The sequence below is a fragment of the Leuresthes tenuis genome, unplaced genomic scaffold (genome assembly GCF_036924035.1).
Source record: "Leuresthes tenuis unplaced genomic scaffold, fLeuTen1.0.hap1 SCAF_11, whole genome shotgun sequence".
NCBI classification, from domain to species: Eukaryota; Metazoa; Chordata; class Actinopteri; order Atheriniformes; family Atherinopsidae; genus Leuresthes; species Leuresthes tenuis.
The window spans coordinates 14,990,734-15,005,245 of record NW_027325365.1 but is presented as its reverse complement, the minus strand read 5'-3'; the positions used below and the strand labels follow the sequence as shown (position 1 = coordinate 15,005,245).

Genomic DNA, 14,512 nt, shown 5'->3' with positions numbered 1-14,512 from the left:
TTTCCGGGCTCCCTGGCTCTGCGGTGGCACTTTCAGTACTGTTCATAGATATAATAACGCAGAGAGCTAAACGAACTAAGTGCATTTTCTAAGGAACTAAAGTAACTTTTTAAATACTTCTTGCTAAACTGAGTGTTTCACTTTCAACATGAAAATGTGAGTTATTTATTTATGTTTTATTAACATGCGCAAATCTACACGTGAGCTTATACGTTTTGTTGCAAATCAAAGTCAAAATTTACGTCAGTGTCAGTTCGACGACTGTATATTTGCAGGTCATATAGAGGACTGAAATGTTTTTCTCTGAGACCTTCGACAACAATATTATATAATTATAATATATTATAATAAAAGCCTTTCTGAACTCTCTGAAAACTGCTAATATTTACTACTAAATACTGGTGTAACAGCGAATTTTGTTATCCATTTTTGCATCCCATTCTAAGTTCCGCTCTTCTTGCAGCTTTTTCTTCGTTAAACTCCTTGCAATATTATCTCTGACAGTTTTTATTTGTTCCCAGGATTATACTGTAATGGTGGCTAGTATTAGTACTGAAATAAGAACAACACTACCCCAGCCATCACACCGGATAAGACAAACCAAGTATACTTGTATGTTAATGTATTGTAATCTCTTTTAAATAGCACTTGCTGTGTCCAATGAGAGCGTCCCTATGCAAATTCTTTTCAGACCAGTGAAGCGAACTGGGGGCGGGTCCTGAGCTGTTTCCTTTCCTTTTTTTTTTAATTTTAGGTTTGTGTATGTGAGTATGTGTGTTTTCTGACCAGCTGAAATGGCGGCCCGGAGCGTCGAATCGTCCTAACTTTATCGCACAATAATAAACACAACCATATCCACAGCTCTTATCACATAACATGGGGAGAAACTTTACTGGGAGGCTTCGGACGCTCTAGTCAGGACGCGTTACTTTAACCACTACGTCTGAACGGAGTTGAAACGCAAAGGTAATGATGAAAAGCTTACAACTGCCGTATGTAGGCTAACGTCAGCTAGCTAGCGTCAACGGTAGCCGACGACTTAAGAAAGGGATTGTCAGCTGAGCTAGTTTACGCTAGCTGATAACGCCAGTTAAGTCGACTGTAAATAGACACGTTGTCTCTGAATATTAATGTTGTAATGTCGGTACTCGCCTGTCACTTGTATATGAACAATGACGAATGCTTAACATAAATGTTTGCAATTTCGTGTGTGATGCTAATCTTAGCTCGCTGGCTAAAGCAACACTGTTGGCTAACGTTAGCAGGGCTAGCTAGATAAGCTCTGCTAAGAGAGAGGTGTGTGTCTCTGCCCCAAATATTTAAACAACGGTAAAATATATATAGATTTATATATTGCTGCATGTTTCTAGTGTTAACGATTTACTAGTAACTTTATTTTTCTTCTGCAGACAATGGAGGATTCTCACACACGGTACAGCAAACGTTTGGTAAGTAACTTAGCCAAAGTGCTACCTCCCGGAACACTTGTTTTATGTTTATAATGCGACTGAGGTGTGTTTGCCATCCATTGCGTATATCTAAAGTTAGCCCCTCGGTGACCACTAAGCAGTTTAATTCATGAAAATTGCTGTGTTTGATTGTGCGGCCTGCTTTCTCTTTGCTCATTGAGTAAAGGCTGTAGTACTTCTGTTTTGTGCGTCTTCCCATTGACGGTAATGAACTTGTTTAAAGACCCTGGGTTCAAGAAAAGGTCAAGTTCACTATCTAACCTGACAGCACTGGTTATGCGACTTTGCTTAACCTCCTTACTACACTTTTCCCCCAATAGCTGCAAAGCACTAAACTCTCTGACTACCCATTAAACAAAAAAATAATGTTTATACCAGCGATTTAATGGGTGTGGAATCGAATGTAAATCTTAAATGTGTATCAATAAAATAATTCATTCCCATAAGTTTTCAGTTTTCTTGGTTGTTGGACATTTTTATTGAAAGCATATATTGAACGTTTCCCTTATTAGGATTAAATAATTCCCTTCGCTGTTTTATACCTTTTATAATCTAAGCATCGACATAGTTTCTTGTCGTTTTGCTGCGGTCTGAAGGTAATGGGAACCGTCACTGTGTGGCTCTCAGTTATGAAAGTAAGGGGCATTGGTTTTGACATAATACTTCATTTGTTGTGGCAAAGAGATGGGGGGTGGGGACATCTGAGTGCAGGGGTGTTGTGCTTGATCCATCTGTCTAGCCAAGCATAGCAAGGGTGGGGGGGTGGCGACAATGTGTAGAAGATTAACCCCTGCCATTGTGATGCTTTATTGTTTCTTTCCTACATGAAGTGATCTGGTGGCAGGCTGACTGTTCAGCTTGGATTGATTTATTGTGATTTCATCCATGTCTGGGATGACGGGCTTTATTTTTGGCACTGGTGGGAATTTAACTTTTGTTTCATGTAACAAGCATTGCCCACCGGTGTTACTAAATGTCAGTGTCCCCTTCAAGAACTTCTGAATACACAAAGCAATGTTCCAATGTTTTGTGGTAATTAAGCTTTTTTTTTTTTTTTTGTGATGTTGCACTTGCTTTTGTTTGTGGAGCTGAGCCAGTAAATATTTGTGAAAGTCTCTTGGCTGTGGATATGAGCGGTTATTGAAATGACTAGCTTTCTTAGTTTTTAACCCAGGTAAGTGTCCCAAGTGTCGTCTGAGAGGTTTCCACTGCCAAGCTTAGTCAGCGGATTGACAAACAAAAACCAAAGGAGAATTTGGGGGGGAAATAATATCATGTTTGGTCATTTATTGCACTTATTTTAATTTAGTGTGAGAGTCTATCGGTTATATAATTTTGCTTCACAGGTCTGTTTGATCGTGTCCGTCCGCTTCTGTCCCCGTGCACACTGACTGGAGTATTTATTTAGCACCAATTCATATCAAAAAGTAATCTCGGGGGACTTAACCTGGAGAGAAAAGCTCTTTGTGCAGAGGATAAATAAGTGTGGCGCGTCGTCCAGCTGCAGTGTTTCACCTCACATTAAGCAGTCGACCAAGGGGAATGTTTGCCTTCCCAGTCTTTGTCCTTTTTGCTTTTTAGTTCCTCACTGCAAATCACATCATTCATGCCAGATGTAGAGGTTTACGGATCATTTTTCTGGTTCTTAGCGCACAGGTACACGTCGCCGCTACCAAGATGACGGGATCTCGGATGATGAAATTGAAGGCAAACGAACGTTTGACTTGGATGAGAAATTGGAGTGTGGGAGGTTTTCCTCTGATCTGATCAAACACATGGATGGTAAAGGTAAAGGTTCACAAGTAAATTAACATGATGCCAGTAAAACCGTATCAACCCACGTCTTATGTCATGCAAGGGAAGTGTGATTCTAACATTGTGCCAGTCGTACCATGTCTCTCCCAGTTTGTTCTGGTCAAGTTTTGTAGTCGTAGTTTAGCGATATATTTTCAGCTTTCGTCTTTTGATAATCGTTTTTCTTTGCTCCTCTATAGATTTTACATATGAATACATCCAGAGGGAAGGGCTCAGGGACCCCATTATTTTTAAGTCGGCCGATGGGCTTGGTATTCAGTAAGTAAAAGTCTTCAACTTGTCCCAAAACACATGCTGCACATTTATTATGTTCTAAAATTGCCAGATGTCAAGAACCTTTTTACAGAAAAATGTGAAAATCATCTCTCTTGCAGAATGCCAGATTCTGATTTTAGTGTGAGTGATGTCAAGCTATTTGTTGGTAAGTTCCACAAAAAGGGACAAATCTAAGGGCTCTGTGGTAATGTTTTTTCATTTAATTTTATTCTATGCATACAAACAGTTGTATTTTTTTGCTACATATAATCACTGTCACATAATTAAATGTTGTTCGGTTATTTTAACCTGCCAAAAAAAGGTTCTGCACATTAATTGGTACTGACATGAAGATATTAAATCTAGATTTAATTCCACTGGTCTTAATTGCTGAGCCTTTGCTCGTTCTCTTATAGGTAGTCGGCGCATTGTAGACGTTATGGACGTCAACACCCAGAAGGGAATCGAGATGTCGATGGCTCAGTGGCGGCGGTACTATGAGACACCGCCATCGGAAAGAGAAAAACTCTACAACGTAATCAGCCTGGAGTTCAGCCACACAAGGCTGGAAAATCTGGTCAAGCGGCCTGCATCGGTGAGAAAAGCATCCCGAGGCTTAGCAACTGTTCGTATCTTCTCTGAGTAACGTTGAGAGAACACTTGTCGAGTCATCGTAACGTCGCGGTTCCCCCTGTGAAGTCTTCAGAGCAGCATTTGCTCAGTTGTAGTGACGTTTTTTTGTTCTAAACAATGGCAGTTTGAATGAACGTATGTACCTTTTTCTGCTCCACATTGTCCAGGTGGACCTCATCGATTGGGTAGACAACATGTGGCCGCGGCATCTCAAGGAGAGACAGAGAGACTCCACTAACGCCATCATTGACATGCATTATCCCAAAGTGCAGAAGTGAGTTGAAAAGCATCAAACATTTAGTGTGTCTCAATTAAGGCGCACTGCTGATCATAGTGAAAATGTTAATTCAGTTTTTAACTCCAGCTCTTTGGATTTGATTTTTCGTTGTGTTTTGACCTAAATTCACGGCTTGTTTTCTGTCCACGCTCTGTCTCTAAGGTACTGCCTAATGAGTGTGCAAGGCTGCTTCACAGATTTCCACATAGACTTTGGGGGCACATCAGTGTGGTACCACATTCTGCGAGGAGGAAAGGTCAGTCGACACACCAGTAGTGTAATACGAGGTTCGAAAGTTGATGCTTGTGATGGTCAGGTGGGCTCTTATTTTAGTCTTTGTGCAGGAATAGATTTAATTATGATCACGAGCCAACAGGCCATCTTATTTTCAGCTTCAAGTTAACGCCTCGTAAATGCAAATTAGTCCGTTGGACACTCTTAAAAATAAATAAATAAATTATTATTATGGGCACATGCAAATTTCCTTAATTGGATTGATGTTTTGGTCTCTTGTGTCTCTGTGAGAAAAATTATGGAGAGATTACAATCTTAACACGTCCTTCCCTCTAAACGTGATGCAATGCACTTTTCTTATGACAGCAGAGTTCCAGCCAGCAATAACAGTATTTAGTTTAGGATTTTGTATTTGCTCGGACTAAATAGAAGTCTCACAGGTTCCGTTGTCAACCCAGCAGCCGTAATGCTTGGTCTCACAGTAACAAAATTCTGCTGGTTAAGCAAACAGCTGCTTTCTGTGTTTGTGCTGTGCACATCGGTCACATCAAAGTCTGAGTGAATTTTACTCCTGAATCTGTTTTTGTTACAACACTCATGTTTGGATGTACTGTCAGAGCAGTCAAATCGGGTTCAGCTCAGAGCAGAGCGTTAAAATGTGCGTCTCGGTCCAGTAAAATGTTCCGTTATGTTTGGTCTTGTGCATCCTTATTCATGGCTAGTCAGAGAATCCCTGTCTTTGAACCTTACCGCAGAAATATGATGCTTAAAATCGGTGACTTTGTGTGTACTTTATCTATGAAGTAATCTCTGGACCTAACACATGGATTATTTACCTGTTCTTCCTGCAGGTGTTTTGGCTTATTCCACCCACTCCCCAAAACCTGGAGTTGTATGAAAACTGGGTTCTATCAGGAAAACAGGGAGACATCTTCCTTGGAGACAAGTGCTATGACTGTCAGAGGATAGAGCTCAAGCAGGGCTATACCTTCATAATCCCATCAGGTCTGATACTGGAACGCATCCACGATATAGCTACACAGGACCATCTCTTGCCTCCCCTGCAGAACCACTGCTTTCCTTCATCATGCTGTGTTTTACATGTTGTAGGGTGGATCCATGCAGTTTACACCCCAGAAGACACGTTGGTGTTTGGGGGAAATTTCCTACATAGCTTTAACATCCCCATGCAGCTCAACATCTACAACATTGAGGACCGCACGCGGGTGAGAAGCACTTCGTTGTCTTAACTTTTCACCGTTTGACAATGTTGTTAGTCGTGTTTTATTTTTTGAGATTCAGAAATTAACTTTTTTTTTTTTCTCACCCTATAATACCTGGTTATGCGCTGATATGGAGTCTGTTACCAGTGCTCTCTTTGTCGTTGATGTAAAAACTTTGTGTCTAACAGAGTAGAACTCAATGGAATTAGAATAGTTTTGGATGAGCCGTACATCACAATGTGACACCAGACCAGGGTTGCTTTCATTTTGGTGCAGATTGGGTTCACTTTTGTTCCACTTGTGAAATAAAGTGTTGGGGAAGGATCCAGCCTCTCAGCACTCTTGTGTCTATATTTGGCAAGAATAGGTATGGTTGCGCTTGGCAACAAAGAGTGCTCTGAGCGCATTATCCACTATTGCAATGTTAACAAAAGTGATCCCGATCGCTTGTCTGTTTCCAATGTTCAAACTCTCCCCGAAGTAGCATGAGATTCATCCCAGTTTTGGCTGCTCTTTCTCACAGAAAGACAAACAACAATGATTAGACTTGTTCATTTTGGCTTTGCGTCGGTGGAGAAAATGCACAACTGTTGATGCTCCGTTATGGATGAGACAGGCAGACAGGCAGGTGGTCGGGCGAAATCTGGTCAACAGCCGCTTCAGTCACCCACCCCCCGGCCCTTTTCTTTCATGTGAAAGTGCCACAAAATCGGGACAAACGCTTCATGTTAAAATGTGTTTTTCTGAAGCAAGAAATATGATTAACCTGAAAAAAACTGATTTTAAACTCAATGTTTCATTGTCTCAGAGTGGTGTTTGATACTTTGTTCTTTATATTTCTACTTATCTGTTTCGTCTTCCTCCTTTAGGTGCCAGCAAAGTTCCGCTACCCATTTTACTATGAGATGTGCTGGTATGTCCTGGAGAGATACCTCTACTGTCTGACCAACATCTCCCACCTCACACCTGAGTTCCAAAAACATTCCCTTGGCATTGGTGAGAGTGAACACAGGGGAACCCAGCTGCCTTTTTCACACTGGCACAGGATGAACCCAACCTTAAACGATGACCCTCTTCTCTCCTCAGGACTTACTCCTGCTGACGTAGAAATCAGTAATCACTCTGGGAATGGCACCTCCAATGGAGTCGACAGTGATGCTGAAAACGAGGTGAAGGTCAAGGCTGAAGAGGTAAAGGACGAAGAGATCAAAGAAGAGCCGACGGCCCGAGTTATCACACCTCGGCACGCGCTGACGCCCTTTGAGCTGGAGGGACTGTCGAACCTTTTAGGGAAGCTGGAGGAGCTGCCGGCCCACAAAAAGTGCGTCCCTGCGGGGATCAGGAATGCTGCAGCTCTGCTAGAGGACATGAGGGTGTGTATAATCAGATTTTCTTGCGCAGATCAACTCGCACGTTGACAGATAGTGAATCATTTTTTTTCCCCCCGGATTTTCACTTATCAATTCTGTGTTCAGGCTGTTTTGAAGCAGTGTGCGAGTGATGACCCCAAGCTAGTTTACACTGGAGAGCCAATTGTCAAATGGCCTAAAAGGGTGAGCAGAGAACAGATGTGTCCCACGTTTCGGCTCGTTTGAAGTAAACGGAAACGTTGTCAGTTACTCACATGCTTTTCCACCCTTTTGCTGCTGGTTTTGTACAGCCGTCATGGTACCAGCCCCCTGCTCCCCCTCCACCTGTTATTTACCGTCCGCGCCTGGGTCCCTCCCTCCACAAGCATCAGAGGTCAACCAAACGCTCTTCCATCTCGGCTTTGAGGCGCAGGCGGGTGAGGTGCAAGCGCTGCGCCGCCTGCTGCAGAAAGGAGTGCGGCAACTGCCAGTACTGCCACGACATGAGGAAATTTGGCGGACCAGGACGTATGAAGAAGAGCTGCATCATGAGACAGTGTCTCGCGGTAAGATGCAATACCCTTCACTGTATCTGTATGTTTCAAACTAAATCACACTGCATCGGTACGTGTATACCTGGTGGATTCAACGGCATATCTTCTGTCGATAACTTGAAACATTTCTATCTTCTTTTACGTCTCTTTATGTCGCTGCTCTAGAATGTTGAATAACTGGAAGCGATCAAGTTTATCATCATAAAACACACCATAACATTGTAATATAAGTAGAACTTTCGGTACTCGGTGTTGACATTAGATTAAAGAAAATGTCGATGTTGTTTTACTCGTGTCCAGCCTGCCTTGCCGAACACGGCCAGATGTGCCATATGTGGAGAGGGAGAGTTTGATGAGTCCAATCCGAGCACTCACTCCCTCATGGAGTGCACTGTCTGCTCGCAGATAGTCCATCGCCAGTGCGTTAAGGTGAGTCTTCTTCAGATGGAGCGAAGTCCTGGCAGATTTAGTTATTTTCTTTAAAGTCTGACATTCTGCTTTTTTTTTTTCCCCCCTAAGAAGTATTACAGGCTTCCTGCGCATGTTTTCGTAGCTTCTCTTTGATGTAAAATTCAGACATCTGCTCATAAATAAGGACACAACATTACTGTTAGACAAGTCTCTGGAAAAAAATCTCCCAAATCGTCACAGTTGAGATAACGATTCAGTTATTTTGAATCTGTTAAACTGTAATCAAGTCTCGTGCACAAAATGGCTGCTCTGGGATACTGTTTATTTGCCTGTGGAGTGCGAACAAAATAACATGAACATTGGAAATGATTGTGAGCACTACTCCTTGATGTAGAGTAAAGAGCTTTGATGCTGATTGTGTGGCTGTGATGTTGTTGCAGAACCAAAGCTGCTGTTTGTTGGTCAGATTTGGTGGTTTGTGTTTCAGACTTTAAACTGTTCTGTTTCAGGAACCGGGTGAAGGAAAGATCAATAAGGATCTCCCCAGCTGCTGGGAATGTCCTAAATGTTACCAAGGCAAAGGTTCTGCATCAGAGGTACAAAACTCAGTTTCTTAATCTTAATTTGCCTTAACTTCTGTCTCCTTGTGTTCAGAGTTTAGTCTTTTGAGACACCTTTTTTTGTCTTTGTCGCCAAAGTTTCCTTATCAATAACTTGTAGATTCTCTGTGGTTAATGCCACACAAATGAACTGACACCTTCTCATCAGTCTTCCAGCGACGAGGAAAGCGGAGAGTCGGAGGGTTCGACGTCTATGTCACAGTCCAAACTTGGATACCAAGAAGGCACTGATGCAGGCGAAGGAGCAAGACGAGGGGGGGGCAGCAGACCTGCAGGCCGACCGACGGCACCACCACCCTCACAGAAACTGCTACTGCAGCATCAGCAGAGTCGCAAAAGAGCAAGTGCACTGGAACTCAGACTTAAGAAGAGAGTAAGTTGGACGTGCTGTAAATGCTTTAAAGTGGGAAATATTTCATAGTGGGATTTAAAGTTCCTTAATAATCCAGCATGTCTGCATCTCCTGAATGTTTCACTGTTTTCCAGTGAAATTGATGTTATTTTCCAACTGCTTCCTTTTTCTTTTCTTTTTTTTTTGCAGATAAAACTGGAGCGAAGCAAACTCTTATCAGTAAGCAATGTACTTTATTTACCATTTACTCTGATATGATACTTAAACAATTCTACCATATATCCTGGTTTGAAACGTGTATTATATCGCTCTTGTTTGGCTTTTCTTTTCAGAAACAGTCGTCTCTCGATCGCTCTCCCAGGCTGCTGGGCTCCAGGCTGCTGGGCTCCAGGGTGTTTTCCCGCCTTCGCTCACCAGCGAGCAGACTACCTCAGGGCCGAGGTCGGGGCTCCACCTGGGCAGGTAGCTTGCCTTACAACAGTGTTCCAGGTGGGACTGGGACCTTCGAACAGCAGCAGGCTTCTCTCGGCCTGGCGCTCGAGCCAAAAGGGGAGCCCCGCCGAGGGAGGGGAAGAGGCGTGAGACTGCGAGGAGGTGGAGCAGGACGAGGCATCAGAAGCGGAGGAAGTCGTGCAGAGTTGGAGGAGGAGAGCGAGGACAGCAGCAGCAGCAGCACCACCAGCAGCAGCAGTGATGACGAGGAGGAAGAGGAGAGTGAGCTGAACAATGGGAGGGGAGGAGACAAAGAGAATCAGCCACAGTTGAGGCGAGGTGGACCGGCAGCTAAAGAACGAGACGAGGGTGGGAATGAGGTGGCTAACCAAAACGGAGCAGACGAGGATGAGGAAGAGGAAATGGAGCAGGACAGTCCGAAAGGGGACAAAGATGGCTCATGTGTTAAAGTGACACTGCAAAGGCCAACCAGAGCAAAACAGGACCCATCAGCCATTGTCCCCAAATTGGAGGCTATTGCCCCTCAAACTGCCACTCCCACAATACACAACCAGAGCAGAGCCCTGGTCAGACCCCCAATTAGAAATTGTCCAGATCAGCACCCAAACAGGCACACACCACCACACACTCGGAGTGGGCGCTCATCCCACCCAGAAAGACTTGAGGCCTCAAAAAGGACGAGACTAAGCAGGCCAGCTAAACTGAGCAATGGTGCTTCCTCTTCTTCATCAGAGCTTCACCATCTTCGAGTCCCCCTGTCTGCCCTGCAGGAAGGAGGAGGCGAGGCAGACAGGGAGAGCGTCGGGAGCGGCCCAAGCTGTGAAAGGGAGGTGTGGGTGTCTGTCTTCCGCTACTTAAGTCGAGCAGATCTGTGTGTCTGCATGGCTGTTTGCAAGAATTGGTACAAATGGTAAGATCCATGCACTCATTTTCTTTTGTTTGTTGTTGTTATTTAAAGGAATTTGTAACATGTTTCGATCTGATTGGCAGTCTGGTAACATGGCAGCCAAGCTCACGCTGACATGTCTTATTGTAAGATTAGAAGACACACAGCTGGTATATTTTTATTGTTTCGATTAATCTGTTTACACACAGAATAGAGATCCATCTTCTTTAGGGGGATTTCAGCACCATGCCGGTACAACTAGATGTGATCAAAATGAGGAGCGGGCCCAGCGCATTGGCCTCTGTGTGCACCTGGCTGTGAGACAAGCGTGTGTGGATTGTCTACAACATGCAATGAGGAAGTACTTAGTTGGAATATAATTCGGCCGGTTTTTCAGTTGGATTTAATTTGTATAGAAAATCTCCAAGATATATTGAGGAGCGCTTTATTTTGAGCTTTGACTCAGTGAGAGGTTCCTAACCTAGTTAGTTTGTGCTGGTAATTTAAAAAAGAAAGAAAATCTGAATATACTGAAATCACAATCTGCATGTCAGACCTCAAAGAAATCAGAAGTTGCAGTTGGCACATTGTTGGCTGCAATTTCTCATTTTTAGCTGTCAGGTGTGCATCATAAAGTGACCGTGGCTGATTATTGTTAGTTCTGTCAGAGCTAAATTTATAGATGTAGCAGTTTCAGAAACCGTTTTAGTTTTATTGCCAAGTAGGTTTACACATATAAGGAATTTGTTGTGGCTAAGGGGTTAGTTGTAGCAGCTTATCAGGGAAAAGAAAAGACGTCCTCGTTCACCCGCTGCTGTTTTCCTTGGTAATTCACACATGCCAGACAGATGCAGTTCAGCCCCTCGTATGCGTGTTCTTACACACATCAGCCGGCATCAGCTGAATGATGACATTTCTTAGAGTGGTGCTTTCCACAGTGCCGGCTTGCCCTTTCACACATTACCCGTTTGGCCTCTTGTTAATACCTCCCTGGAGGTGTAACAGCAGTGAATAAACTTCAACCAACGCTCTGTGCTTTCACACGTGACATCGTCGTAATGAAGGCGAAGCAGCCTCGGTTTGAATGGCAGGTGTGAAAATCCCCTCTGCGATGTGTCGCCTCCCCGCGATGTCTGCATTCAGCCCAAAGATTCTGGAAGAAAACGCCACATTACAATCCCAAACGGACTGTGTTTGTGTTCAGTGGGGAGCTCATTATTCGGACACTGAATTAATCTAAAGCTGACATTTTTAAGTAAGTAGCTTGTAATCTACAACTGTGAATCAAGTGTGTCGCTTATGTTTAACGAGCCTGTGATATATTCCCCTCCTCACGCCGTTCTGAGGTTTTGGCTATGCACTGTCTTGGCAATGAGTTTGTTTATTTTTGTAATGTCAGTGGGTCATACCTCTGTGTCGATAACTAAAAGAACGGCCATGTTCACTATGAGTGTGTCCACTTTGTCCGTAGGTGTTTAGACAAGCGGCTCTGGGCTCGGATTGACTTGAGCATCAAGCGCACTGTCACTCCTCAGGCCCTCACAGGCATCATAAAGAGACAGCCGGTCACGCTCGACCTCTCCTGGACCAACATCTCCAGAAAACAGCTCAACTGGCTCGTTGGTCGCTTACCTGGTATGCAACACACACATACACACACACACACACACACACACACTCGCTTAGTAACAGAGTCAGCATGGTGGATATATTTAAAGAAATGTCTCAGTGTAAAGATAAACCATCGTCCATTTTGCAGGGCTGAAGGATCTGATGCTGGCAGGTTGTTCGTGGTCATCTATTTCAGCTCTCTGCTCCTCCGGTTGCCCTCTCCTCCGCTCTCTGGACCTGCGGTATGCAGATGGGGTCAAAGACTCGCAGATCAGGGATCTAGTCACTCCTCCAGGTGAGCGCACAGCAGCCTCAGCAGTCATTGCAAGACACACAGTGTAGCATTAGCTGTTTATTTGATGGTAATTAATGAACTTCCCCTTGCTTGTCTTCTCCCTTTGCTTCTCTATCTCCTGTTTCCTATCTCATTTGTTTAATTTCTTTTGCTCCTTCTGTGTCAGGTTGCGACAACCGCAGCCAGCTGCGCAGCATGCAGTGTTTGCGGTTAGCCGGCCTGGACATCAGTGACCCGACTCTTCGTCTGGTGATCCGCCACATGCCCCACCTAACAAAACTGGATCTCTCCCACTGCAACAGCCTCACCGACCACTCCATCAACCTGCTGACTGCAGTGGGCTCATCCACCCGAAACACACTGACGGAGCTCAACCTGGGAGGTGAGAGACTGTCGATGATATGAATCTCACTTTCGGGAACAAAGAACTCCACGTTTGTGGCATCGGGTTTTATTTCAGAAGAATTGAAGTGTACTTTTGCGTTTCTTTCCCAGGCTGCAGCAAACTGACAGACACGTGTTTGAAGTATCTCCGTCGCCTCTCGTGTATCTCACTGCTCGACCTGCGAGGCTGTAAAGGAGTCTCCAGAAAAGCCTGTGAGGCCTTCATCTCCGAACTGTCAGTCAACACACTCTACTGCCTATCAGATGAAAAACTGATCCAGCGGATATCTTAGTCACCTGCCCCGCTCTGTGTGTAGAGGGGATTTAAGATGCTAATGCAGGGCTTGTAGAGGGAGGGGGGGGGGTTCTGAAACAGAGGGCATGCTCACTGGTGTTGGGGGAAGCGGTTCTCGCAGCAGGAACAATGTGTCTTACATATTTTTTTTTTCTGCATACCCACGAAGAGACTCAGGAGCTTTCTTTGCTGTTCTTTTTCAAAATTAATTTCTGTGTGGAAAAAGCCACAAGTCATTTTCTCTCATCGACAGGAGCGTAAGAACGATGAATTGTCTGTGTTAGACTTCCCGTCCCGCAGGTAATGACCCTCTCGGCTGTTCTTCAGACAGGTGTAAGTCTTAATTCCTCTCACATGCTACCGCCGCGAGAAAAAAAGACACAAGTAAAGACTTTGAGTTTCTTCTTCGGGACATTAAAAAAAAAAAAAGTGCTCCGATACTATTGTTCAGTTTGGCTGATCCGCCGTAAGCTTTTATTTGTCATGCGACACATTTGGGTGCATCAAGTAGATGGATATATGTTTTGGTTTTTGTCAGGGAGAAACTGTTGAGTTGTTTGATGACTTTCGCTTTTATGCACAACAGCTATGTGTTGAGATTTCCTTTTTTTCTTTTTAAAAAACAACAACAAGGTGAAAAGACTTTCTCGTCAGACTACTGGAACGACTCATGTTTACCAGTCGTGCATCCGGCTTTTTTTTAAAGTCATTAAATAAAACATTTGTTCGGCCGTGTACATGCGAGCGTTGAAGAGGGTACAAAGACAGTGTGAGTGGGCAATCAACAAAACAACAAGACCTCACCCCAACAAAGGGCAGGTTGCATTAAATATGGAGGGAATAAGCCAAGGATAAGTCAGACGGATGGTGCATATTTTGAAAATTACAGTTCAACTTTCAGGTGCTATTGTTTCCAAACTCCTATTGCTTTGTTTTTGTACAGAGATGACATTTAGAGCAAAACTATTCAAGATGAAACTGCTTCCAACCCCCTATTTGATACGTTTTCTTTTCTTTTTTTTTAAATGGATGAGAATTACCTATGTTCACATGTCAAATTCAGTGTAGAGATGTTAAGATTTTGATGGGTGTGTGTGTGGGGGGGAGTGTTGCTCGTTTCTGTTCCTTTTAAGGTGTTCAATGGCTCCGTATCCCCGGACTGCTCTCCTGGCCACATCCCTCAGAATGAATATAAGTATATAAATATAAATATTTACTTTTGTGTAAATGTGTTTTTCCTCTTTTTAGATTCTAAAACAAAAAAAAAAAATACAAAAAAAAAAAATCGGGAAGCCTGTAGCATTGTAAGTATTATCTGAAGCCTTTTTCACTAAGTGTTATTTGTGTTATTTTTCAAGAAAAATAAAAGAATGAGAAACAGTTTGGCCACGCTTTG

The 14,512-nt window shown here is 43.6% G+C and overlaps 1 protein-coding gene across 3 annotated transcripts; it reads left to right on the top strand.

The window, feature by feature from the left end:
* The first annotated feature begins 730 nt into the window (after nt 1-730).
* Nucleotides 731-14,496, top strand: kdm2ab (lysine (K)-specific demethylase 2Ab). 3 transcript variants are annotated; one of them, XM_072395640.1, is made up of 23 exons: nt 733-966; nt 1,410-1,448; nt 3,119-3,257; nt 3,464-3,542; nt 3,659-3,705; nt 3,956-4,134; nt 4,340-4,446; nt 4,612-4,705; nt 5,535-5,688; nt 5,794-5,909; nt 6,776-6,902; nt 6,993-7,279; nt 7,382-7,459; nt 7,567-7,821; nt 8,110-8,238; nt 8,730-8,816; nt 8,989-9,213; nt 9,382-9,411; nt 9,525-10,555; nt 12,003-12,166; nt 12,291-12,437; nt 12,604-12,819; nt 12,933-14,496. In XM_072395640.1, the coding sequence occupies exons 2-23, from the start codon at nt 1,413-1,415 to the stop codon at nt 13,112-13,114; spliced, it is 3,909 nt and encodes a 1,302-aa protein (XP_072251741.1). In that variant the 5' UTR covers nt 733-966; nt 1,410-1,412; the 3' UTR covers nt 13,115-14,496. The 3 variants fall into 3 exon arrangements, with proteins under 3 accessions (XP_072251743.1, XP_072251741.1, XP_072251742.1); XM_072395641.1 differs by lacking the exon at nt 733-966 and adding an exon at nt 1,024-1,329; XM_072395642.1 differs by lacking the exons at nt 12,003-12,166; nt 12,291-12,437; nt 12,604-12,819; nt 12,933-14,496 and adding an exon at nt 10,741-10,829 and having other exon boundaries at nt 731-966.
* The last annotated feature ends 16 nt before the right edge of the window (nt 14,497-14,512 follow it).

Bases quoted from the DNA above. Each gene is read 5' to 3' on its own strand.
- kdm2ab (XM_072395640.1), top strand. From the start codon at position 1,413: ATGGAGGATTCTCACACACGGTACAGCAAACGTTTG. The intron at 5,689-5,793 runs GTCTGATACTGG...TACATGTTGTAG, and splicing joins TACCTTCATAATCCCATCAG to GGTGGATCCATGCAGTTTAC. The intron at 9,214-9,381 runs GTAAGTTGGACG...TTTTTTTTGCAG, and splicing joins AACTCAGACTTAAGAAGAGA to ATAAAACTGGAGCGAAGCAA.